General features: G+C 35.5%; 1 protein-coding gene across 8 annotated transcripts in view; it reads right to left on the minus strand.

Annotated features, from left to right (window-relative positions):
- Positions 1-5,538: 5,538 nt before the first annotated feature.
- Positions 5,539-26,910, minus strand: part of NIPBL (NIPBL cohesin loading factor) — a 164,119-nt gene continuing 142,747 nt past the window's right edge. For 7 of the 8 annotated variants that reach the window (XM_052670492.1, XM_052670493.1, XM_052670495.1 and 4 more), the window contains 20 exons: positions 26,079-26,177; positions 25,833-25,979; positions 24,701-24,835; positions 23,443-23,541; positions 21,853-21,906; positions 20,375-20,483; positions 19,685-19,821; positions 18,036-18,176; positions 17,102-17,195; positions 16,854-17,008; positions 16,489-16,579; positions 13,279-13,452; positions 12,527-12,717; positions 11,680-11,787; positions 10,076-10,276; positions 9,533-9,679; positions 7,864-8,159; positions 7,390-7,564; positions 6,584-6,769; positions 5,539-6,001 (listed from right to left, as the gene is read on the minus strand). In XM_052670492.1, the coding sequence (XP_052526452.1) occupies positions 5,636-6,001; positions 6,584-6,769; positions 7,390-7,564; positions 7,864-8,159; positions 9,533-9,679; positions 10,076-10,276; positions 11,680-11,787; positions 12,527-12,717; positions 13,279-13,452; positions 16,489-16,579; positions 16,854-17,008; positions 17,102-17,195; positions 18,036-18,176; positions 19,685-19,821; positions 20,375-20,483; positions 21,853-21,906; positions 23,443-23,541; positions 24,701-24,835; positions 25,833-25,979; positions 26,079-26,177 (3,105 nt within the window). In that variant the 3' untranslated portion in view covers positions 5,539-5,635. Of the gene's footprint in view, positions 6,002-6,542; positions 6,770-7,389; positions 7,565-7,863; positions 8,160-9,532; positions 9,680-10,075; positions 10,277-11,679; positions 11,788-12,526; positions 12,718-13,278; positions 13,453-16,488; positions 16,580-16,853; positions 17,009-17,101; positions 17,196-18,035; positions 18,177-19,684; positions 19,822-20,374; positions 20,484-21,852; positions 21,907-23,442; positions 23,542-24,700; positions 24,836-25,832; positions 25,980-26,078; positions 26,178-26,910 lie in introns of all 8 variants that reach the window. The other variant, XM_052670497.1, reaches the window with a different exon arrangement.

The raw sequence follows: 26,910 nt of genomic DNA on the forward strand, positions 1-26,910 counted from the left end.
GAGCATCCAGTCTTACCTAGAAGTGGTCAAAAAGAATGAAGGCATGAAAAAGACCTTGCATGCCAGATCTTGGAGTGGGCTGAACGAGACTGGAAGTTTGGAATGCATGACTGCAAATGGGTGGAATGCAGACAGTCTGACTTCAGTCAGTTTGAACGGAGCTCTGTACAGGATGAAATGGAATCCTCACAAACAGTGAGCAAAACAGTGGTCAAAAGCACGTTAATTACTAGTTCAGGAAATAACTCCTTGTGCAGTTTTTGCTTCAATACCATTGACTCTTTGAGAGCACGGCATGCGGACCCTTTGCAGGAACAACTCATGTAAGGAATGAATTTCCAGAACTCAACGTTAATCAAAACAGTGCTGGTGTTGATTTTGACAAGCCGATTTCTAAAATAACTTTTGGTTAAAGTCCTGAGTTTTACAGCCTGCTATTGAGCTGATCATAACTGTCAATTTTATTTAAAAATGTGTAACAGCCATTGCATTTTTAGAACACTGTAGTAAGTGAATTATTATTTTTTCTGATTTTTAGACAACTAAAAAGAATTGATGAAAAGCTATCCAAAACATAGAGAACTTAATTCTGCACGGGTCTAGAGTGCAGTTTTATGTTTGGAAATGAGGCATTACTGTTCAGAATGACACTAGACTAATTATGCTCAGGACTGGCCTGGGAAAACTCAGAATGAAAAGTTTCCTAATAAATCTGCAACTGATGGATTTTCTCAAGAGATCATTACACATCATTTGTCTGTGCTCACAGCAGGAAGCAAAATACACTCAGCTCATCTACACAAGTAGGGATTGAAGTGCAATTCAGCTTCTGCATTACTCTGTACAACCATCACTCTACGAGAGACAGAAAAAGCTGCAGTCTAAAGGAAGCAGTCTTCAGTTTGTGTTTGTGCAGAAACATCAACTGCAGTGAGAGAACTGTGCTGTTTCCAACACACTGTAGCTCTCTGTTGGACAGAGGAATAGTTAAAACAAATAGAGGAGGTTTCTTGGGAAGGTTAATGTGGGATTTCATCACAGATGAGCTGATTCACAAGAAAGGATAATTGGAGTGAGGACAGGGAAAGGTGTACATCCAAATATAGCAGCTGAAGAATTGCCCCATGCAACCTATTTGGTGCTCATAACTACCGTTTCCAAAATACAGGCTACATTGCAAAGCATATGCTTAACTCTCAAATCTCTGGAAGGGTGGTGGGCGAAGAGCAGCTGTATCACTGTTTTCTAGCCCCTAGGAACTAGAATACTTGTTTTCAACACATCTTTGACAGTGCTGTTATGCAGAAAAGCTCATGAAAACCAAGTTTGTTTAAATAGTCCCTGAAATACTGAGAAATACTTGCCACTCTGAGTCACCAGCTGTAGCCTGGAAAACTTGCAGATCCTCTTTCCTAGTGAGATGGGTGCTAAAATGTATGTCACAGACTTGCACAGCCACCAAACTGGTGCCTGTTGCCTGCATAGGCATCCACACGGCACAGACTGTTGCACACAGGATCAGGTTGCCTCCCTCATCTTCTCATTCGCCTCAAAACCAATGCATGGGCTAAGAGGGTTTCTGAGGAAGTTTAGAAGAGACATTTTACAATCAGTATCTGCAGTGTTTGTCAGTGAAAACGACTCCTTCCTCATACAAAAAGTCCAAACTCAAGTGGGAAATGGGACATCTGAATCGTGTTTTAGAAGCAGTGTGGAGCTGATCAACAACAGAATGGCAAGAATTATCTCAGAATGAATGAAGCACAATGGGAATGGGTTTTTAACTAAGTGTATGGCGCGGGCTGGGATAAAAACTTGAAAGTGTCATTTTGGAAGGGCTCAAACTGAACTCTTAAAACGTTTATTTTAAATAAATGAAATATGAAAATACTATGAATTTGTTTGTATATAACAGTAATACTTTAATATTTAGTCAAGGAACCATGAAATCTAAAAACTCACAACTTACATTCAGAACTCACCTACCATTACAACTCAGTACTTTAATGACAAATTCTTGGAGGGATATGGAAACACTTGTACAGTTACGGGGTGGCTCTAAAGTGAGTGGGAAGAAACTAAGGTACAGGACTTGTGCCTTGAGCTCTTGCTATTTCTAGTGCTGGGCACATGAACAAAAAGCAATACATGTTTATTTGAATTTAACTCCATTAACACCTTGGAATGGTGGCTTGGAATTAAAATGCATTGTTAGCTTTACAGTAAGGATCAACTGAACTGACCCATTCATTAACCTGGAACATTGACACCTGCATTAGGCAGAATACCCTGCTCTTTAATTAGCACCAGATGAGTCAGACTCTATTACAAGCTTTTTGTCATGAGCCACAAACATGTTAGAACTGTTTCAGTGCTACAAATAATTACATGTTAGATCTGCAAGAGATTTGAGGTATGTTGAGCACAACCGACGCTGACAATATTCTCACTAGTGACATTACAGTGGCAAAACAAACACTAAGGTTTGACTGAGGTTTTGCAAGTGTAAATAGCCTTTTAATGGCCACACCTCACTGAAATGCTTAAGCTGAATATTGTCCTTTATACATGTTAATTATTGATATAAGCAATAGAGAACCTCAAAAATACAAAAGGACATTACTGGATCATTTAAAAAAATACTTATTTGTAATTAAAAGTTTTGTCAAAAACTATTATGATCTTTTATAGCTGCAGATAATGAAAATATTCAGGAATTATTTCTGGAATTTTACAGTACTGAGGTGGAAGATTAAAAATAACCATTTCATTTTCATTCAGATTGTGGAAGTGTCCATGTTTTCTCTACGTACAACATGGCTGGTGTTAATTCTGAACGCCTGACAACATCCCTTTGTTACACATGGTACCACAACAAGTTTCCACGTCCAGAACTGGTACGCAAAGGGAGAAAGCAAGAAGAATAACAAAATTCAATAATTATTATCGTTATGTATGTAAAAATCTATAGCCATACAGTGAAAAAATACTACCAAGCTATGTCAAAAAAAGGAGTAAATTCTGTTATTGTTATCAATTACTGCACTGCAGCGCTTTCTTTTCTTTTTCTTTAATTAACATAGTAAGACCCTCCAGCACGGAGCTGCTGCCAACCGCGGGAGGTTTCTGCTGCTCCCCAGCACGGCAGCTCAGGGCGGAGCGGTGCGTTTGCAGCTGCGCCCCGGCTGTTGTGCACGGCTGAAAGTCATCAGCCCGCGTTACAGACAGCGGGAACTTGTTTCCACAAGAGCCCTGCTAACCTTCTCTTTCATAACAAGCAATCTGAACGTCTGTGATAGCCAAAGTGGCAATAAATCTTACTATCGATAGTGTGGAAGGGGAAAACTCAACTCTTAACTATTGAGGACGTTACCAATTTATTTAATTATCTATAACTAGTTTTATAAGTCTGCATTACGCTACAGCCAACAGATCCCCACAAGGAGCATGTGTGCCCTTTGGCATATCACACAAAATGGAACCAGTTCAAATCTTCTTGACTAAGACAAATTTAGACATCAGTTTTTTATAGTTTAATTATAATTATACCGATAATTTTATTCTAATAAATATCAAACAAATTAATATAAAGCAAAACAAAAAAATCCCCAAACAAGTGAAAGCAACAAAACAAAAAATCCCCAAAAAACAAAAACTTCACAACTCTTTGCTATTGGGAAAGCCAGATGACCAGGAAAAAAAGAGAAAACAAAACTGTTAATGAACATGGAAATGCTTGTATTACATATGAAAAATGATGCTTTGATATAAACCAGAAATGCCTAACAGATGAGTGACAGAGATTTGAGGCTGCATCTGTGTAGCAGTTCTTGCTTCAATCACCAGGAGTTCACCCTTGCAAGTATTCTCAACTTTCTACTTAACAACAGGGAAGACAAAAGGCTGGGAAAATATTTCTGTTCCAGTAGTGGAACAGCAAACAGGAATTTCCCACAGGAACAGTTACTAACTAGATTCTGAGGAGTTATCAATCGTTTCAGCTTAACGTCATTTCTGTCCTCGAGTGTATTTTGGAATGCTGTTACTATTCCTCACAAATTGGACAAAGCATTGAGAGTTCTGCAAACTGATTTCAATAAAAATATCCTACCACAAATGAAGTTTGCAGAAGGAAATACACAAAGAAATATTAACTTACTGAGAACACCTGTTTTAGATGAACAGATCGTGGAACGCAGCAGGGTTTAATACACTCTTTAAAAAGTTACTGTTTTAGATTAACCTCTTTGCACTCTTCTGCTTTTGTTGCAATCTAGAAAATCAAACTCATGAAAGGCTCGAGGCAATGCAATTGAAGCAAATGCTTCCAAAAGCTTTCAACAGTATTTTTTTTTTTTCAATTTACAAAATGTGAAAATTCAATTCATTTAAAAAAAAAAAAAAAAAAAAAAAAAAAGAAGTCTAATATACAAACTTGAAAAAAAAAATCATTTGTGAAGGAATGTAGCATAATTGCCCAGATCCATATCCATTCACTCCTCAGATACCGGTAGCTATTTCCTTTTTACACAACCTCTACTTTTCAACCCAAAGAGATTCATACATGGCCAGTTAGCCCAAGCAGAAGAGTCATTCAACTTTCCCAAAACTTAAACTATCATAAATTACCATTTGGACAGCATTAGAAAGAAATTGAAGCATACAAGGAATAAACTATAGTTTCTTTTTATATCAAAATGTACTCTTGAAAATGTGTTTGGCACAGTGCTAAATCATATAGTTAATACTAAATATTGCAGGATACAATCAAACCCTGGAGTTAACTTGTGTTTACACCCTTTAAGGGATAAAAATAAAAAGATACCAATTATTCAGAAGTCAGCCTATACAAACTGTATAAACAATATCTTATGTCTTGTTTTGAAAACCACTGCTATAGTAAATTTTACATAAAAGACTGCAAAATAATATAAATGGATTTAAAAACAGATCTTTACAATAAGAAATTCAAATGGAAACAGACAAGTAACAAAGAGAAGTAAAAAAATTTATTGCAGTATTCGTTCCACCAGATTTGCTGGGGATCCCTTTTCTTGTATTATTTCAGGGTGACCTAATACATCAAAATCTACATTTACAAAAAACTCCTCCTGCAGATAGGTCATAGATACTGCATGCTTTTTTTTTTTTTTTTTTTTTTCCTCTTTTTTCTTCAACAGAATAAATTATATATCCAGGAGATTCTGCCATTTTACAGCCTGGAAAAACAATGCTTCCCTGGAAACTGGGCTAAGCTAAAGAAAGCCATCCGCTGCTAGGTTAAACTCCAAGAACACTTTATTAAGAACATTAACAGACTAATTTCCAACATTCACTTGTTTATTTTTTTTTAAACAGAAAGTTTTTTTTTCAAGATATAAACAATTTTTTGTTAAACTATAATACAGTGGGAGTAAAAATGAACTGAGAAGTTTCTGCTGCACAACAGCGAAGGAAGCTCCCACAAAAATGTTTACCAAACATTTCCTTCTTTTTTTCCTGTGTCCCAGGTTCCATTCTTACTCTTCATTTAACTGATTTTTAATTTTTTTTTTTTTTTTTTTTGCCAGAAAGTTGATATTTCAAGTTTTTCTGTTATTTCAATTCATGTAAATTTGGCTGCATGTACAAATCATTAGCTTGAAGTTCCATCCTTGGCGGCATACAGCGATCGTAAAGTCTGAACAACTTTATTAGTCAGCTTATTAGCACTCGTTAGAGCAATTTTTTTGTAAATAATGTCTGACTCTTTAATAGTGTCTACCCAAGGCACCAGTTTGCGGCCATCACGGCGCTTAGCCTCAGTCCAGGAGCCACTGTAGGAGCCTGCCATCCACTGAACACTGAAGCCATTGCTGGTTTTCTGTACTACTCTTGCAATTTGTGGTCGATCTTTGTACTTTGGACAGCAAATAGCGATGACATCCATGACATCAACACTTTCATTCATCTGTGAAGCCAACTCCGTAGAGTCTGAATTTCGTTTTGACCTTCTCAATGACTAAAACATTGGGGGGAAAAAAGACCATGTGTTACACAAAAGAACTTTAGTGAAATTATTGCTTTTATTGCTTTTAATCCCTTGACGCCGGGAGTTGGGATTTCCCGGCACACATTCCATTGCCGGCAATGAGACGCACCGCGACCGCCAGCGCCAAGGGGTTAACATATCCTTGTAAAACCACATACTCTTAATTTGTACCCGTGTCTTTATCTCTTAATGATATATAAAATTATATATACACATGAATCATAAAGCTACATAAAAACTTGGCAACAATAAAAAGGATAACACACAGTACATTCCAAAGGAAATTAATAACTTTTTATACTGGATAAATCTCATTTTCTAGTTTGTTTGTTTTTTTTTTTTGTTGGTTTTTTTTTTATTGTCTTTTCTGTTAAACTTTCTACAAAAGTTGTATAAACGGTTAAGTAGAGAATCTCTATCTACAAAATGCTTTCTTTCATGTGGATTACATTACTCGGTGTACATTTAATATAATAGACTGACATTTATAAGCACATAAAAATCATTTTACGTAATACGCTGCGAAATACGTTGACTCCTCCTCCGCCTCACCCCTGAAGTGCCTCCTCCTCTATCCTCCCCATCACTTTCATCGTCCTCTGTCTCAGCTGCATTGTTTTTAGGGCTGCCTCCTCCAAGCAGCGAGGTAATTGCTTTGTTCCGAGCATTTGTGCTAGCTGACACCTCTCCATCTTCTTCTTCTTCATCAGGATCCAAATGTTCCATAAGGAGCTTGAACTAAAAGAGACCACACAGGTCAGTCTACACTGTAACTTTTAAAATACATATTTATAAGATGCGACATTAAATAAAACCAAAAGGCAACATAAGAATGCAGTAAAACAAAAGGCAGCTTCAAACTTGAACAGCTCCTGTGGTCTCCTCTACACACTGCTTTCTGTCCTCTCATTTCCTACTGGATATCTAAAGCTTTCTTCCCAAGTTTCCATAACTTCCAAGTTTTCTCTAGTTAATATTTTAAAGAACTGCCAAGAAGAAAAAGAAAAGATAAATATACTGGATCTATTCTATTTTACTCTGATGGAAGCCACCACGGTCAAAAAGAACAAATTACAAAGGAAAAGATATCAGAAATTCGAAAATACTTTGTAAAGATGAATATTGCTCAGCTGAAGTTATTGTTTATTGTGTTTAAATTTATTAGGAGACTTTGAAAAATAACACAGCTAAGCATTCTGAAAAGAAGTTGTGTTATCATAATATTGCATAAGATTACCAGGAAAATAACAGTTTGAAATTTGAAATGTTCATCAGTCCATGAGCATCTTCTTTCAAGTTTGTACTGTGTTAGCTAGTTTAGAAGACTTTTAGATATCCTGCTAGGCAACTTTACTTACATCTAAGTACTGTTTTACTATACTCCTCTTCACTTCTTCAGTGATCTTGGAATTAGCCATATCACTCCGCAGAAAATCCAGAGTTTGTTTTGGATGAAAATGCACTCCTGTCTTCCTGTTTATTGCCTTATCATAAACTTTTGCAGACTCAGATGGAGAATATTTCTGAATTTTACTGTTTAATGAAAATAAGAGAGAAGCTTTTGCGGACGTTGCAAAAAATTTCAAAGAAAAGCTTTTAAAATCTTCAGCTTATGCAGATATATTTGCATCATTTCATATACAACAGACATCCTGATAAGAAATGAAGTCATTGCTTTTTCTAAGCTAACATTTCTGTTTCTTTGCATTGACCTATTACACCTACGCTTATTCCCTTATACAAAGCTGCTGATTACACTGAGTTACAGTTGATTTTTTTTTAAATGTCCAGACTTAATCCTTAAAAAAAACTAATTATCTAAGTATCCTTACCTATCAGAGAATCCACAAAGGTTCTTCAAATGCTGTTTCAGCATCAAAAGTAATAATATGCCTTGAGACACATTTGCAAATTCGATTAAAGGAGCTGAGTTTTCTGGTAAACATTTCATCACAGCATTTATATCATTTTCTTCATCAGAATCTGAATCAGAATCTACTCGTTTTCGTAACCTCCGAGGCTTAGAAGCTTCCTCTTCACTTTCACTCTCACTGCCAGTATTACTGTCACTCTCAGTCTCCTCGTCTGATGAAGGCTTTCTTTCCTTTTTTTTGTCTTTCACCATAGACTGTGAAACAGAATTAACACACAATGCATAATTAGGGTAAAGTAGCACATTTCTAAAAAATTTTTCTAAAATCATCATTGGCTGAGATCAGCATGAATTCCCTGAACAACATTATTAATTCATAAATTGAAAGATTAAAATTACTTATGGTGAAAAGATACTCAACTGTCCTTTGGATCCCGCTCAGAAAAGCTGATCTGAAAACCACATTTTTTGCAAGGTGGATACAGCAGAAGTAAATGAAGCAACAAAGAATTCACAGCAGTTTCAAAAAGTAGTGTTAATAGCACCAGAAAAATGTGTTAGAAGGCAGAATACAATAAAACAAATATAAGGCAAGCTTTTTTCTGACACTGGATATCATTTTTGTGCATTACATATACTTCCACATGTAGGTACAGAGAAGTCTCAGCTTCTTCTAATTCTTGCTTCTGTTAAAATTCTATCATATTAATTATTACACTGTTGATCAAAAAAATCCCAAGCAATAATACACAGAAAATGAAATCAGTTCTGCTACTTGTAGAGCTACAGTTTCACACTTGCATTATTACCACACAGCTACTCTGACTTTTCATAACACATAACTTGATGTCCCCGTGGGTATCCTCACTGTGCTACACTGGCGCTACACCCTGGTGCTCCATCTGAAGAATGTACTCCAGATTGCTGCAGACTAAAAAGCAGTTTTTGTGGGGTTGCACTCAAAACATCGTAGTTTCCAGGCATCAGGTGACTTAATGGTCAGATTGGAAATTCTTGAAATGGGCTTGCTCCCTAACAGCTTGGACCTAACAGCTTTAGAGCTGTCCAGGAAAATAAGGTTCTTCAGTATTTGAGAAACAGAGGTCTTTTGCTTACAGTGTTGTGTATTCAGTTACAACAGATGCCACAACCAAGGTTTTTATATGCTACCTTATGCAATTACATTTTCTGTACTATTTTCTTGTAGTAAACAGTGTAGTTTAAGTTTCTCAGGTGAAACACGTAAAAATAACATCCTTTACTTGACAACAAAGCAAATTAAACAGCAAACATGGTTATTTATTAGAACCACCACAATAAATCAGCATTTTATAGTGATTCACATAACTTCTTATTTCTCAGAATTACTACAGAATTACAGGTATTTCATATTAGTGTCTCAAAAATCATCATTCTTTTTTAATAACATAAGCAGCACTGTAAGGAAAGTTTTAATTAGCATCTTCCAGATCCAGGCAAGAGCAGAAAGGGGTCGTTTATTTTTCAACTAATTATAAAGCAATGCTGCTTGCCCGTATCATCATAATCATACTACACTCACTAAAAAACTGCTGAAATTATAGAAAAATTTATGTTTCCACCATGATGATTATATTAAAGGCACATACCTCTTTAAATGACTGTAGTAGGTTACTACCAGAAACTGATAGTGTAATGTCTATATGATGCATTATAAACAGTGGCTCTTCCTGTGTTTGATAAGGAAAACAGGCTAGATTGTCTGCTATGTACAAGAGCATATTCACCTCTGTTTTCTGGAAAATAAATTAAAAAATATAAGTGTACATATAAATACACACACAAATACATCAGAATCAAACACTTGCACGGTGCTCCTAGCAACCTCAAGCAAAAATAATGATCACAGATTTTATTCTAGGTACTTCCCATTCCACTTTAAAGAACATATGTTGAGATGAACATACATTATTTCTAAACAATCCAAACTGGGATATAGAAAGATACAGATGGATGCAAAATTAAGAAGCACATTCTGTTACACAGGTAAACGCCTCATATTACAGAGTAAAACAAAACATACTAGGAAAGTAAATTATCAATAATTATGTCATAAAAATACATTGTGAAAGGAGAATTTAATCTTGTAATGCTATATCAAATTTCTTTTTGGAAGGAAAGACGATGCTTACTGCAGTATCATCAAAGAGATTGAGTAAAGAAATTAGAAATGCTCGTCTGTGCTGACGGTTCCCTCGGATCATAGAGTATAGGTGTGAACACAATGCACTGGATGATTCATCGTGTCTAAAGCCTCTTACGGGATCCTTTGGACAGGTATTGATTGCCTGTTGTACCTGGTAAGACATCTTCATACCAGCCACTGCTTTCATCTGAAATGAGAAAGTATTTATTTTATTTAAATTGCTTCCGAGGAGTAAAACTGAAATGTGAAATAATATAAATCTTGCCATGGGAAATTTTAAACAAATGTCAGTGAAAAGAAACCACTAGCATCTATATTAAGAAATAGCTTATTTCCTTTTAAGCAGCTGCTCACCTGAATTTTAGCTTTCAGACATTCTGTGTAATGATACTCTCGAGTTCTTGATTTGCTCTTGTGTTGCTAAACAGGTTATAACAGAATTTGTGGTGGAGATCAAAATGTCTTGCAAAATGCTTTCACCACTTACCCATGTAAGACATTTACAGCTAATCTGCTTACCAACCGCAGCACAGTATTCCATTTAAGCTGCTTTCAAGAATAGATAAATGTTCATATATCTGTAGAATAATTTACCAAATATGTATGCTTATGTAAACTGTAGTGAAACCAAAGCTGAGCACATATTAGTGGAAATTAACCATCAGAAAATGAGATTTTTTTTGCACATGTAATAGAATTTCTTGCTGATTTTGCTTTCTTCAGGGCTACTACTCTATTTTCAGAGCAAACTGAATCTTTAGGTAGGCTGCAGATACAACTCTCCTCATAAATCCTTTTCTTCATTTCAATATGATTATCTCCTCATGTATACAGTGTTTTATACCACAACTGCCTACAAAGAAACACCATAGTTGGCCTTCACCTACTGCATTAAGTATATGTTTGGATACCATGAACAATACAGTGTTTCAATCTCAGTAGAAATACAGGTAGATTTTGGAACCTTCATAAAGCAGTACACAGGTTGAACCAAGAACGGGATCTTCTGCAATGAGGTAAAAGTTCTGCAACTCTGCTTCACATCTCAACCAGAACTAATGACACTATGCCACGAGTCGACAAGTCCGCAGACCTAGCCCTCAGATTTTCCTTTAGCAAGATCTCCCAGTTCTAAATACCTTTCTATGCTGCCAATGATCAGATTATATGTCAATAAAGTTTCAATGCTCTAAAAATTCAAATACAAACTACTCTAAGGACCTCTTCTTTGAGCAAGGTGTTCTGATCCTTTGTATATAGACATAGGTAAGTTACTGCTAAACTTACTGAAACAGCTATCCTTACCTTTTATAAAATAAATACTGTTATGTACTATCCAGTGCAGAAAATATTGTGAATTAGAAACTAAAGGAAATTATAAATTGAAACTGATGCTTCATATGGTTGTATTCTATTACACATTTCGTGTTTTCAGGAACAGAAACCTTCAAGCAGGAGAAAGAGTTGGGATCTTCTTTACAATTGCTTATATTGATTGTTAGTTTATATTCTTCTTCTGCAGCTGTGGCACATTCAAGCTAAACCATCAACAAACAGTATGGTATAAAACTTTACATTAGAATTACTTACGTGAATGAAACCAGCATACTTTTTGTCTATTTCCACCAACTGCTGGTCAGCTTTGTTTCGCATAGAGGGCTCTGGATCTGTGCCCATAGCAATTAAGTATGGCACACACTTGAAAAACAAATGAAATGATTATTTGGTCATTATACTACCTCTTTCTCACTCTTTGTTCTTCCATTATACTGTTCTTGTATTCTGACTACTGTACAAATTAGAATAGTAAGCCCTCTGCAGCTTAACCTTCAGAGTATTTTTGCAAGTAGAGTACAATATACAAGAAAGACCAGCATTAAAAGTGATGTTATAAGTTGTGCAAGGTCTCAGGTTGTGTTCCTATTTTTCTCAAACTCTAAAAAATGCCATTTAAAAAAACTCATATCGCTTCTGACTGAACATGCACGATGGCTGCAGCATTAAAAACAATACAAATAAAAATAATATAAACAAAAACATTGTGTAAGAATAATAGTGATTACAACTGAAGACAGTTCGGACAGTGGAGGATATGGATACTGATGTAGAGGCAAGCCGACATAGTTTTCAGTGCAAAAAGTAGAAGAAAAAGACCTGGCAGTTTACAATAGAAAAGTAACATGATCCCGTGACAATCTGCACATGCTCTTTAGTTACTGGCTAGACATCTTGATCCAAAGGCAAGAAAAAAACATTTGGAATCTCGCTGGCTAACCAGCTAACACATATTTAAAGTATGTTTCCTATAAAGTGCCTTTGCTGTAATAAGAAATCACTGTAATACAGCTAGAAGAGGAACACTGGAAGTTCACCTAGCAAGTGTAAAAACCTGTAACAATAACAACCCCATTCTCCCTATCAGAAAAGCCTACCATACCTGAACAGGATGGATGAGACCCTGGTTTAACGTCAGTGCAATGACATTTAGAGCAAAGTGGCGTACATTGGACTGGGTATGAAAGAAAGCCTCAAGGACCTGTTTGAGATACAGCTGCATGATGGAACTACTCATCCCTGAGGAAATATCACCCATTTCTTTCAGGTCTTCCTGTTTCGCTACTTTTTTCCCTGTAGAAAGGATAAAATAAACAGCACACTCACAACAGTATAATAACTTAGTTTGCCATTAATTGACACATAATTGATAATTAAGTTTTACTATGTACACAAACATTTCAGCTGTCTTAGAATGGGTTTTATGACCTCATAAATAACAGAACAATTGGAAGGTAGATATTCTTCAAGATAGATAACTAGAGATGTGAACTTAGTTAAATTCTTGTTCCTTAGTAAATGCTTTTAAAAATTCCTTAATATTTCTCATTTTGTATCTACAGATTAATCTCAGATAAGATTTTGAAGGAAAGTATTACTATCATCACTATAGCAATTACATATTTTGGATTTGCTTCCAGAATTTATACATCTTGAAAGTTAATAGTAAGCTACACTTCTCAATTTACCTATGGCACATAATGAATTCTGAAAATACCTCTAGGATACTTCATGGACAGTATTATTAATAAATAACAATTTCAAGTGATTCAGTTAACATATACAGTGATTGTACACAAGAATGTTAGATTTTACACAGATGAAGTAATTATCACAGAAGAACTCAACACTTACAGTCTCTGTCTGCCTGCTGCATACGTGTGTCCTCCTCCTGCAAGTAGGTCTGCAGGTTTTTTAACACTTGGATTTTTAGGTTTACTGAACAGTTCTTATCTGAAAGAATGCTGTTGTACAGAGTCTTTACTTCCTGTTCAAACATTAAGCTTGGGTGTTGTATAAACGCAAATCCTAAGGGTGGAAAAATAGGACATATTCCACATTATTATAGTATTGAAATTGTATTACTATTTTTTAAGTCTTGCTATAAAATAAAGGTGTGAAATGTATGTCCTCCCATTCCTACAACAGTATTGCTTTCCTAGTCCAAACAGAACTGCTTTTTCACATGGTCATCGTCCAAAACTTATAAGTTCTATCAGGTACAGCAAAACACTTGCAATACACTTGATAAATACAGAATGCTGACCCAGGGCAGCTGCAGAAAGAAGAGTTACATGCATCCAGAAGCACATCCAGTGTGGTGGCCTGCACCTAAATGATTAGAAGCTCTCTAGAGAACAAGTGAAGAACATAACTAGAAATAGCCGGTTATAGAAAAACTGATAAAAATTACAAGCACTTAAAAATAAAATCTTAAAAGAAAATAACATAGTGATCAGAATAAAATAAAATTTATACCTCCTGCTATCATCAGTCACATACCTAGTAAGGACTCTTGAAAACTCTCTGTAAGTGCTTCCAAAACTACAACTTTCAGAAGATAGACACTACAAAAGTGTTTTCAGATGCAGCTTTACCCTTCAGAAAGAATTGGCTACTCTTAGGCCGAGAAGTCTTTATTTCTTAAAATCTTAAATATAAATTAGTAGCTGTATGTATCATTATAGATTATGTGTGCATATTTAGAAGTGCTGCTGACCACCCTTCACTGCTCCATAAAAAACAGCAATAGGAACACTATGTCTCTATTTTAACTACATTTAACTACTGTTTTACTTTTTCTTTTAAGGCTGTTAAGGAAAAGTGGACATTAAATGACTTACAGGAAGCTAAAACCCTCAATGAACAAAGAGACAACATAAAAAACTGAATGGGAAAAAAGTGACAGCAAAAATAATAATAATAATAATAAATTATGCAAAGTATTAGAGTGGCTGTCATGAAGGGAAGACTAAGCTAGATTTTTAAAAATGACTCTGCAGACACAGTATGTATAATGGCTAAATCTAGGGCAAAACCTCAATGTGACTGACCTCATTTCAATCTCAAAATAAGGAGAGTACAGAAGGCAGAAACAGGGGAAAAAGGGAAAAAAGAAGAAAAATAGTGATGATGGTCTCTGAAGTATATAGTATAATTGTGTACTCAGTACAACTGTATAATAATAAGTTAATCATGTCTGAGCAAGTTCAATCCATTTTTCAGGTTAATTTAAAACAAAAACAAAAGCATAGCACATGTATGTATAACAGCCCATAATCCACTCCTTCCTTCAGTCACTCAAAGGAGTTTAAGAACACCAGTATTCTCAAAGAGATGCTTACATTCCATATTCTGTAAGTGGGAAAGAAATCTTACTTGGTATAATAATTTCTCATAGGGGATGAAACATAAAAATTCTGCTACGTTCATTCTGTTAAGAGTCAGCCTTGGCCAAGTAAGTCTCTACCTGTTAGATAGTTGTAGGTATAGCTATATTTACTACCTAAATTTTAAATCCTCAACCTGACTTGACTTCTTGGAAAAGAACCACAATTACTCTTCAAAAGACGTACAGTTATGCTGAATTCCTCAACTGGAGTGATACATACCAAAGCAAATGCTAAACCTGTTTACTGCCCTCTCTGAAAGGTTTCACTAGCAACTACTGATAGGAAAGTACAAGTTCTTCATGTGAATCTTTAAACTGCGTATGAATGTTAAAATTGCTTGTTTGTTAGTCCTTTCAATCTTGTTGTGCACAAATGTTGAATGACTTGACAACAGTTCAATTAACAGCCAGTAAGATGGAACTTTGTCTTGTATATCAAATCTGGACACTTGCAACAGCTAGTCCTCAAATAGAATGCAAACACAGATTAGATGCGCCACTTAAAACAGTTGTCAGAAGTTTAATTAAAATGAGGAACAAGGTGATTGCAGGCAGAGAGTAAAAAAAAGCCTATTCTACTTCTACTCCATCCCCCAAAACTGATCACAGTTCACATGAATTTAGCAACATTTTTGGCGAAGGAATATTGTCAGCACCTGTGAGTAAAGCAATCAAGCCTACAGTTAGTCTGGTGGCCTCTGTCCTACATGCAGCATCCTGGGGAGAGCAATTAAAGTAGACTGAAATAGGTAGTGTTGTGCACCTTGGTGAAGTGCTTTGAAAAGCCAGTGCAGAACACTGTAGCACTATTCCTGCACCTGAAGCTACTCCAAAGCAATTAGCCAAATCTACCTGTTTGAAATGGTTTCTCACAGAATATCACAACAAGAATAAGTCTTGGTTCTTAGAGTCATCTAAAAAGTGACCAAAACATCGGCATTAAGGAGACAAATTCCTTTCCATAGTGAAACTACAGCTCACGGCTAAATTATAGCAATCTCACATGCATGAGAACAGAACTGCTTGGGAAACCAAGGCCTATCTGCCCAAACAAGGTCCTCTCATAAGTATATAATATATTGAGCAGAGGATGAATATGATGCAGAACACTCAACAGCAGTTTAAATACTACTGCAAGTCACATACACCATACTGCTGCCTTCAGACAAAGCTCCTACTTAAAATTGAAATACAGACAAAACCCTAGGGCAGAAATCTATATTTAGGCTATGGCATTATCTCAATGACCAGTGAAATCTCACAGAACGTCTCCCACGTGGTGTAAGTTGCAAGAGTTGCCATGACTCCTGCAGAAGACCCAGCTATATTCAGAATGCTCAGGACAGTCCCAGCACTTTTTCTAGTTATTCCTTAATCATGCCTTGAGGACTGAAAAACTAGAATTGAAGCTACAACGTATCTGCCTGTGGGGGAAAAAATAACATCTCTACTACTTTAGAAATCCACTAGTTTTTAAAACTTAGACACACATCAAAAAGTATTCTCTGTTAAAACCCTGCAGCAGACACATACAGCTACCATCCCTTTGACAACATTTGCCTGGCAATTTGTCAAATAAACACGCAGTGAAGTTTGATTTCATATAAATTCCCCTTTCATTACAGAAAAATGTGTGCTCCTGCAGAAAAATAAAAACTATTAGCATGTCTTACCCAGGCCAATAATGGCTTTTGTCTGCACTTCTTCATCTGAATGCTTTGTAAAATACATCAGCAGTTCAAGTACTTTATCCTTAATGTTAACCTAAGCAAATTAAAACAAAAAAATAACAGCTATTTGGAGATGAAACAAATGTTTTTAATCTCTCACAAAACCCATAAAAAAAAAAAACAACAAAAAATAAAGGAGATACACAATATTAATGCACAGTCTTTACGTGGACTCACAAACCAAAAAATATTACTGTATGCATTATGAAAAAACGTAGCTTTGAGCAGCAAGGAATGCTATGCTTTTAAATAAAAGTAAAGCATTCAATATACGTGAGATTTGGAGAGTAAATATGAGTTACTTTTACCTTACTGTTGCCCTTAAAATCTTCATGGTCAAAATCAAAATGCCGACACAGTGCTCCAACAGTGAAAAGTGATCTAAGGAGTGCTGGTTTATTGGCAGTAAGTATTGTGCTGTTGGGGTCTTCTTGGTGTTGACTTTTTAATTTTGAAAGTGCACCTACAGTAAAAGTTTTAATTACAGTGTTTAAACATGGTGCATCCCTAAGGCTTGTAATCAAAACTGAAAAAACAATGTTATAATTTTACTTACCATAGTATCTATTAAAACAGGCCCACACAAACTTGTAATTCTGGGTGACCTTGTTCACAACAGACCCAAGGCAGCTCACACAATGTTGAACAACCTAGGAGCAAGAAATAACAAATTAATCATGTAATTAGAACTTAAACTTGAAATTTTTATGGAATTATATATAATGAAAACAAATGCTCCAAAAGTCAGTCTCCTAGACTGCTTTGAAAACCTGCCCAAACTCATAATCATTTAAAGTATGTATGTCAAACTAAAAGTAATGCCTCCTAATTTATTTTCATGGAAACTACAACAGACACAAAGATAGAGCAAATTCTCAGCTACAAAATTATTTTTCAATGTAGTCACCACCATGAGATAATTTGTGTGGATGAGCTGATCAAGACATTCTTCATGTCATGGCTTGACAACTGTACATGGCCATCTAGAATGTGGCTTATCTTTCATGTTATTGTCATCACTGAAGAAAAGCAACATCCACCCCCTCATAGTGCTCACTCTCACTGTTCAGTTTTCATAAACATTCAGCAAGCGTGGATGAATGGCAGTGATCACCATTTATTCTGCATAGAGGAATTCAACGACTCATCTTCAATTTATACATACTTCCATGTCAGGTGTGATTTTGTCAGGCTGCCCCACTGCTGGCATCTGTCACATGGCAACAAAATCTAATGGAATACTGGAGGAAGGTTTCAGCCTCTACTGCCATTCCACCAACACCCGCCTCTGACATTGTGAGCCAACATAATAAAATAGAAGGCATTACTTTCGGAGCAGACGTTGTATATCAGCAATACGTAAATCTTCATCAAACCAATAAATCCTTTTTTGTCTGACGTAAAAGCAACTTTATGATGAAGACAGACTTTCTTTAAATGAAAACCGTGAAACTGAATCAAAAACTGAATATCAGCAATTTAAAGCTTACTGTCATGCCATATTTGATGATGAGTTTCATGAGGTCCTCCTCAATAGTGGCTAGGAAAGTCTCACTTGGGTGCTCCATTAGCGGCACTACAAGCTCTAAGATTTTTGCAACATTGCAGATCACCATGAAATCATTCTGAGTCTGAAACAACAGCATTCACAGAGTTAATTAACAACATTTCTGATTGTTAATTATAAACTAAGTTTTATTTATATACACTGACAGCCAAAAATTCCAACATATGTATAATATGACTGAGGCATTTAGTAAACATTTAGAAGGCTATTTAAATAGTTTCAATCTGCTATCTGCTTATTATTTTGAAAGCTAGTTCTGTTTTTATGGAACCTCTGGAAAAAAATCTGTAGTACCATAACTTTATCATTCATTTGGGCTGTATGGAGGCTTAAAAATTTTTCAGTTTTTTTATCATAGCATTATATTTAACTAACTGACTTTTCTTTTTTTTAAGAGCTCTATAACAAGATCACAGAACACTTCCTGATACATACGCCAGGGATCACAACATTGGGTAACAAATGAAGTCACACTATGTCCTCAACTGTAAAAATTACAATTAAAATGATTAATAGCTTGAATAATCATCAGGATTGTAACTGAGAGATCTGCGGAAAACACTGCATATATTTAATATATGTCCTGACAAAAACTGACTTTTTCGACAAATCAGGCGTACTAATCATGATAACTGCCATACACTATATCAAGCTATTTAATATATTCTACAATTAACCTCAACTTCTAAAAGTAAAACACTGATGAAATCCATGAAGGAGATGTTACAGCAAATAATCTCTTTTTAATCCTCTTTTTAATCAGAAGCAGCTTTGAAAGTTTGTAATGTGCCTACAGAATACTCCAGAGCTAAAAATGCTAAGATACACTCATAAGCTCATCTGATAACAAACTTGCCCTTTCACAAGCAGCTAACGTAAATGTAATTGCAGTGCTGCCAGCCACTCAGCCATTCTCTTCTTTTAACCATAGCAACATTATCTGCCCTGCTTCTTCTGGCAAATCCATGCTTTGTCAAAACCTTCACTGTGCAAATCAAAATGCCAGAGAGCTCCACAGTTTTTCAGAGCAGGTGGACAATTTTACTGGTCTGAGTGGTTTAGCATTACATCTCTCTAACATTTTTCTAAACTAAATTGTCTCATAAAGAAACACAAAAAAACAAGGCTGGATAAGTGGATGGTAGAGAACTGAGAGGTTAAGTGTTGAAAAGAACAGAAAAGGACAGTCCCTTTCTGTTATATTAGATACAGGTTAAGTCATCGTGCCACACAGAACCACATCTTTAATTGCAATATTAATATGTTAAATCTTAACTAAAGACTCTGACTGTGAGACAGCAATTTTAAGAAATTATTATATAATAGGTGAATAGCTGGGTTTCAATCTTTAAAGAGGCAGAATAAGTTTCTGTTTCATTTGACTGTAAAACTTATTAGCTACACAGACGATCAAAAGAACCTAACATCTTCAGCTCATGAAATAGAAATGCTATTTAATTTCTCTTTTCCTCTCTTCAATTCCAACAAGTATTTAAAACAGCCTCTAAATTCTTTGCTTATTATCTGGGGGGAAAAAAAAACAAGGCTGATATTCAAAGTTTCTCTACTTACACTACATTTAGTGGCCAGATACGGCTGCATGGTCATGGCATGTTTGACCATTAACTGGGGCCTGATTTTGCTGAATAAGAACAGAGTGGTTATACAAGCAACCAAGCGACCAGAATTCACTCCTTTGTTGTCAGAATCTGCAAAAATGAGAAAACATACAATAATAGAGAAAACATTCTACATTAGATGTATTTATTGATCTATTAGAAACACATGACCTAAACACCGTAGCAGTATATTTTTCAAGACATATCGTTCCATCTTTCAATGCTGAATATCCTTATACATTCTTCTTAGCTAAGAGCATTGGAAATGAGAACATAATTTGCTAATACTTGCATATAATCACAAAGTAAATGAAATAATAAGAACAGACATGATTCCTATTACAACTGTAGAACATATTAAGGCAAATAATATTTTTTTTTTGCTTTTAGTGATCTAAAAATTTTAACAAATATTTTTCAAGTAGTACTGTTATTCTAGTTATATAGAGAAAATTAGGGAAGCTTTATCATTATACAGTGCTCAAAAGTACCTAAGGAGTTTACATGCAATAATTCACTACTGCTCACTTTTTAGTAGCAATTCTGTAAAAGTAACTTTTCATTAAAGTAATTTTAACTGTCACTGTTGAAGTTTTATATAAAATTCAAAGCAGTTTAGATACTGGATTCTAAATAGACTTACCTGATAAAGACTCTTCATATTTAAGGATGTGCTCAACCAAATTGTCAACAAGTTGAGTACAAGCCTTCTTCACAGGTTTATATGAGGCATCCTCTTCTGATTTCAACAGCTATAGCAAAAGAAACAGAAAATGATTTAACAGTGATTCATGTATGTATGCATACTGGATTTATCATAGAATCATACAATGGCTTGGATTGAAAGGGACCTCAAGGACCATCAAGCTCCAGCCTCTCTGCCACAGGCAGGACACCCAAGCTTCTGATCTAATACTAGATCAGGCTGCCCAGAGACCCATAATTTCTGCAAGTAATCAAGGATTTTGCATTACTAAATAATTTCTTTATCTATTCCATAAAAGTTATGTGACGAAGAAAATCTTAAATGAATTAGGAAATCAATTCAAAACATAAGAAAAGTTTAAAAAAAACAAAAAACAAAAAACAAACAAAAAAAACCACCCTACATCTAAAGGACATAGGAGAGTAATTCTGATGATGCTTGGACTGGAACAAAAGCTAACATTAAGCTTCATGAAATTGTGAGGAAAACAATTATCCACTTATACTGGAAACAGCAACTAATAGAAGGTTAAAAATGTTTGGGAAAGAAAAAAAAAAAAAAAAGGGCAAAGAGAAAAGGAACATTTTTGACATAAAGCAAAAACATGAAAATAAGATGAAACAGTTTGAGCTTTCTTTTGTATGACTGAGGGTATTGAAATTATGCCCCTGAAATCCTTTACTATTTAACAAGGATTGATCCTTTACAATAGCCTTTTCTCCATCCAAGCTCTCAGCCAGTTGATTTGGCAAACTATTTTCATGGCACTCCAGACTAAAGTAAAGTATTTTGAGACCTTTAGTTCCTTTAATCATGCTTTTATACCTTGAAAATTAACCAAACCTTGAAAATTAAAGCATATACAAAATAGATGAGAAAGATACCACAGCTAGCAGATCTAAACAAAGCATGCTTATTTCTCATAAAAATGAGTAAAATATAATGTAGAAGTAAGCAATACTCTAAATACTCACTGCTAACATTCAATACGTTAGATATGAAAATACACTTATATACAATTGAAAAAAAATAAACCAACATTACATCAGATACTCATTTCAGAATTAAGTTCCTTGCTGTGGACTTCACATTATGTTAGTCATTACTGAAGATAACATGAATTTAAAGAACAAAACAAAACAAAACAAAAATCCTAACATTTCCCAAAATGAAAATCAGTACATAGAACATTTCTAAAACAAATCATGCAGAAATACAGAAACTAGCATAAAAAAAAAAACAAAAACTGCAGCAATAAAGCCAAAAAGCAAAACAAAGAAAGGTTGAGTTTAAAGAACGTCAACTGAATTTACTTTAAAGGATTTCTCCTATAGTCTCCTTCCAATGTGTCTTAGTACCAAAAGAAATGTTAATATTCTTATAACAGTCTCATACCTTAAAATTGTAATACTCACATTTTGAAGAAGCTGCTCAAACCAATCATACCCTGTATCCCTACAAGCTGCCACCTACAAGCAGTAGTGAAAATAAACCAATTAAAAGAGGAACCCGAAGAACTTCAATAACAGCGTACATATATTTTACTACGCTATGTAAACTGTATGTGATGAGGTTTTGGTAGCAAGGTGGCCATAGGGGAAACTACCAAAAGCAGAGCCCAGAAGTTCTGCTGACAGATCACAGGCAGCTTCAACTGCTCCAAATGGGATCTGCCACAGACAGGAACTGAAGCAATAATATTGGTTGTACCTTATTTAAAGGCAAAAAACTGCTACAGAGCAGCAGCGACTGAGGGAAAAAATGTAAAAAAAATTTCTGAGTGAGAAAATGTAGATAGAAGCAGCCCTTCAGGAGCTAAGGTCAGTATAGAATAAGGGCAGGAGATGCTCCAAGCGTGGAGCTGAATTTCTCTGCAGCCCTGGAGAGGCCCAAGGTGGAGCAGCCTGTCCCCTGCAGCCCATGGGCACCACACACAGCAGATTTGCACATGCAGCCATAGAGGAGACCATGATGCAGCAGTGGATGAGGCCTGAAGGAGGGTGCAGCCCATGGAGAGCCCCCACAGGAGCAGTCTTAGGATAGGAGCTGCAGCCCATTGGGAGCAGCCCTTGGTGGGGCAGGTAGACTAGGAGTGCTGCCATCTGTGGGGAAAAGTACTGGAGCACTGAGCTCCTGAAGGGTGAAACCCATAATAGAGAACTGTGTTGGCACAGCGCTCATAGAGCTGCCACCTTGCAGAAGTCCACAAGGATCAGTTCAGGGAGGATGGCATTCCATGGGATCTCACACAGAAGAGGGGCACAGTGACTACGGAGAATTGGTAGAGAAGAACTATGGGCTGCCATTCCCTGTTCCCTTGTTTCCTTCAAGGGGAGGATGCAGTTGAGAGTGGAGGGGGAGAAGGTGTTTTCAGTATGCTTTTAATCCTCACTGCTCTGGTCTGCTAGGAACAAGCAATAAATTGCTCTGATCTCCCTATGCTGAGTTTTCGCCCATGCTGAACCATCTCGCTGTCCTTATCGTGACACTTGAGCTCTCTTCCATTGTATTTTTCTCCTCCTCTTCCTTTGAGCTGGGAGAATCTGAGAATAGCTGTGGTGGATTTCAGCTGTCTGTCAGGGTGAAACTACCACATATGCACTGAGTGCAATGCTTTTGTATCTTCAGAGATTAGAAGTAATTTTATGCATTTGAAAATAGTTCTTATAATTTAAGCAGTTTCAGAATATATTACTGGCCATTGCAAATTTTGGTTTTGTAGAACATCTTGTACAAATCAAAGCTTGACATATCAAAAATGAAGTTGTATACATATACATATTTTTATAAACAAACCAATCCTTAATCCTCATCATGCATTAACATCATCATGCAGGTGCTCTGAAGTATAATTATCAGGAGAACTCAGTTAAGATGAAGTAAAAACCACCTGACAAGCCAATTTCATACTTTTTTGTTTCTAAAAGACTACAGATAATGCTTCTAATATACAAAAAACGTAATCAAGCTTTGCATACAATTTAATTCAAATTTATACAGCATACCACATCAGTGATGTTCAGTATTTTCCTAGTCATTGCTTCTTTATCATGGTGTGGAGTTGGAGTAAACCACAGCTTCTGGAATGTCTCATTTACTAATTTCTGAAAGGAAAAAAAAAAACCAAGTCTATCTTAGTACATAACTATTCTATCCTATTAGGTTTGCCCATGACACATGTGATTTCATAAGAAATTACTCAAATAAGACAATTGTAGAGTCTGAGGCAGACTCTTATCTCCTGGGAGTTACAATGGCTTCTAAACAAGGAAAAGTGCCAATTGATCGCTGAGAATTAATGCTACATTCTGTACATACGATTACAAATTTTCTTCATTCATTTGCATTTTTTGGGAAAAGAACTGAACACAATATTATGATTTCTACAGCAGAATTAGCACAGTGAAAGATTACTTTGGAGTTTTCAGAACAGTTGGGTAAGGTGGAGTAGAGAGACAACCCAAGTCAAATTTAGGAAGCAGGTTCTCTTCCAGTGTTTTTGATAGTGGAAAAGGTGGATTAGAATGGAAGTGAGATAAAATTATTCTTGCATTGCTTATACAGTTCTAAAATCTCTCCTGATCCACAGAGACATAAAAATATGTTGCACAGACACAGCCACACTTTTCTGAGGTTGTTGAAAAGCAGCAGTCAGAATAAGGTCATCCTTCTTTTGTTGCAGAATCTTGGATTCAGCCTCCAGTACCTTGGATCCTACATCTTGATTAACAGTCTCTTCTGAATGCCACTCGACATTAATGAGTCTCAAGTGGTAAAAATACTTGCCATGACTGTAAAATTGAAGTTTTCTAATCCTACTACAGGTGTATTCTTAATTACCCAGTTATTTTGAAAATTTTGTTGCCAAGTTAAACAAACACATCAGTGTCAAGTTTGTGATTTATCATTTAATCTTAGTTTTCTGCCCTTCAGCATATACAATGCAGGAAGAGTAGAATGTGATCATATAAATCACATTTCAGGTTAAATAACAGATTTATTAAATGTTTAGAATAAATGCAAGATAAGCACATGCAAATATCTCAAAACGATTTATAAGCAGAACTTCCACATCTGGCATATTCTGATGTGAAGTAATTAATTTTGTTCTGAGCTTATTTTCTTTGCAGAAATGATTTTTATACGTCAATTTCACTTGTTAGTAGCTCCCAAAAACCAGTTACAAGTACTAGGTACAATATTTACAAACAAAGCAATCTTTAGAAAACAATGTTCATTTTGAGGATTATGCATTTATTCTACCTTAATGCCTTCTTCATCATTGACTCTCCGAATCATTTTCACACACATCTCTGTAATTTTGGGAAATGTTGGTTGTTCAATGCAGATATCCCTAAGTATCTTTATGACTCTTTTTCTGACACTGATACCAGTATCCTGTGAGGAGAAAAGCATTACTCTTGAAAACAAACCAGACAAATGAATTAATTTATGAGATAAATTAACAAATATTTGAACATTAAATAATTTGGAAAATGTATTTAGGAAAAGCAGCTAAAATATTTTAGAGTGTACTTATGTGAAAGGTCAGCATAAACTTCTACCACATTATTTGCAACAATTCTGAAGGGCTGGCTGACTGCTCAGTATGCTGAAATGCTTCCTCCACTTACACACTCTGCTTTAAGAGCTCACAATGTTGCAAACACATAATTTCATTTCCATGGCTTGCAAGATAGATAGATGCAGTGATGCTTTAACTATATTACTGGAAGACACAAGATGTTCTCATGCTTATAAGCATAAAGTCCCTCACAAACATTTCATGCCATATCTACAGCAAATGAGTTGTACTTGACTAAAAACTTGCCTGACATGGATACTAAAAACTAATGTTATCTCACAGTTAACATTCTGTTTTATTTGAACATCTAGACAGAAGAAAGCAGTTTGTATAAAAACTAAAATGACACCTTTCAAAAAACACAGTACAGAAAAATAAAGCAGTTTTTCTTCCCTTTTTTTAAAAAAAAATTTAATTACAATAGTCAACTTTAGATTACTGTGCTGTAGATCTTTTTTCACTGTCCCACAGATGGCTTGCAGTGATCCACATCTCAGACTTCAGAGATATGAAATAATTCCTCATTATACCTAGCTTGTTCCTCATCAGTGGAATCAAAAGGAACATAGATCCTGGTTCTGCTGCAGTACAGCTTTCTGCACATATTACATTTTCTGATGTAAAAATGCCTCACCAGAAACAAGAATGCATTTCACAAGGTTGGAAGTACCAGGATGATGCTACCCATTTAAAACAATAAAATATAATTTACTTTTTTGGGATCAAAATTCTAAATTATTAAACATACAAACTCTGCTGAAAACAAGTTTCCCAATGTCATTTAATCACGAATATCAAAAGTCACCATACCAATATTCTTTCAATCAGCATGTCATAATACTGCTCAGCAAGCTGAGGACGACAGAGCACAAATCGGCCAAGCAGCTCCACAGCTGCTTCCCGTACACTAGTGGAGTTATCCATTAACCGTCCATGAACACCCCGCTGCATATCAGGCTAAGAACAACAGATAAAAGAAATACAAAATAAGAAATACGGATTTCTTTTAGGCGTGACAGATTTTATGCATATGCACAATGGATATTTTATTTTTACCCTGGCTAGAATACTGGGATCTACAGCAACAACCTCAGACAAACACTTCATGGCTTTTGTTCGAACAGCAATCGCATTTTCACCAAGTACACGCAGAATCTAACAAGAGAACAAAAATAGTTTAAGTTGCTTTAGGAAGGTAGTAAACAATGCTTAACATAGGCAAAAATGAAGAAGAGTAACATGCAAACTATTTACTTAAAACAAGAATATCTGTCTACCAAAAATTGAATATATCTTCTCACAGGTGCATGTAAATGATGTTCCAAGGCATGAATTTTTGCCAGTGTCTGCTAAAACTAGTCCAAATAGGACAAGGGCAATATGTTTATTCTACATCCCTTCACTTTAAACTCTACTTTTGCCATTAATAAGCAGCTTTCACCATTTTCTTTAAAAACAGGAAAAATAGATTTAGACAATGTAACTACAGTTGTCTCCGTATGCAAATCAACATAAAGTAGTGCAACCTAAGCCATTACTGAAGTTCAAGTATGTCACCATTACAACATGTTATTCCTCTTCTCACAGAAAAAGGAAAGAAATCACCCTGGTCAGACAACTTCCAAAGTAATAACATGCCCATGTGCAAATAAATGACCAAATTGGCTTACATTTTCAAATCATATTATGATACATTTCATGAGTGTGCATTACCAAATGAAAATGCATCTGACAGAAACTTTTACATTTCCACTGTGTATATTTAATATAATGATTTTGTTGTATTCATACACAAAATAACATATGCTCAGTATGACATATAACAAGCATGAAAGAAAAAGAAGCGCTTATGTCATCATTACAGAATGTGAAAGCATGTGATCAAGCT

This window comes from Tympanuchus pallidicinctus, unplaced genomic scaffold, assembly GCF_026119805.1.
Source record: "Tympanuchus pallidicinctus isolate F22 unplaced genomic scaffold, pur_lepc_1.0 scaffold9, whole genome shotgun sequence".
Taxonomy (NCBI): domain Eukaryota; kingdom Metazoa; phylum Chordata; class Aves; order Galliformes; family Phasianidae; genus Tympanuchus; species Tympanuchus pallidicinctus.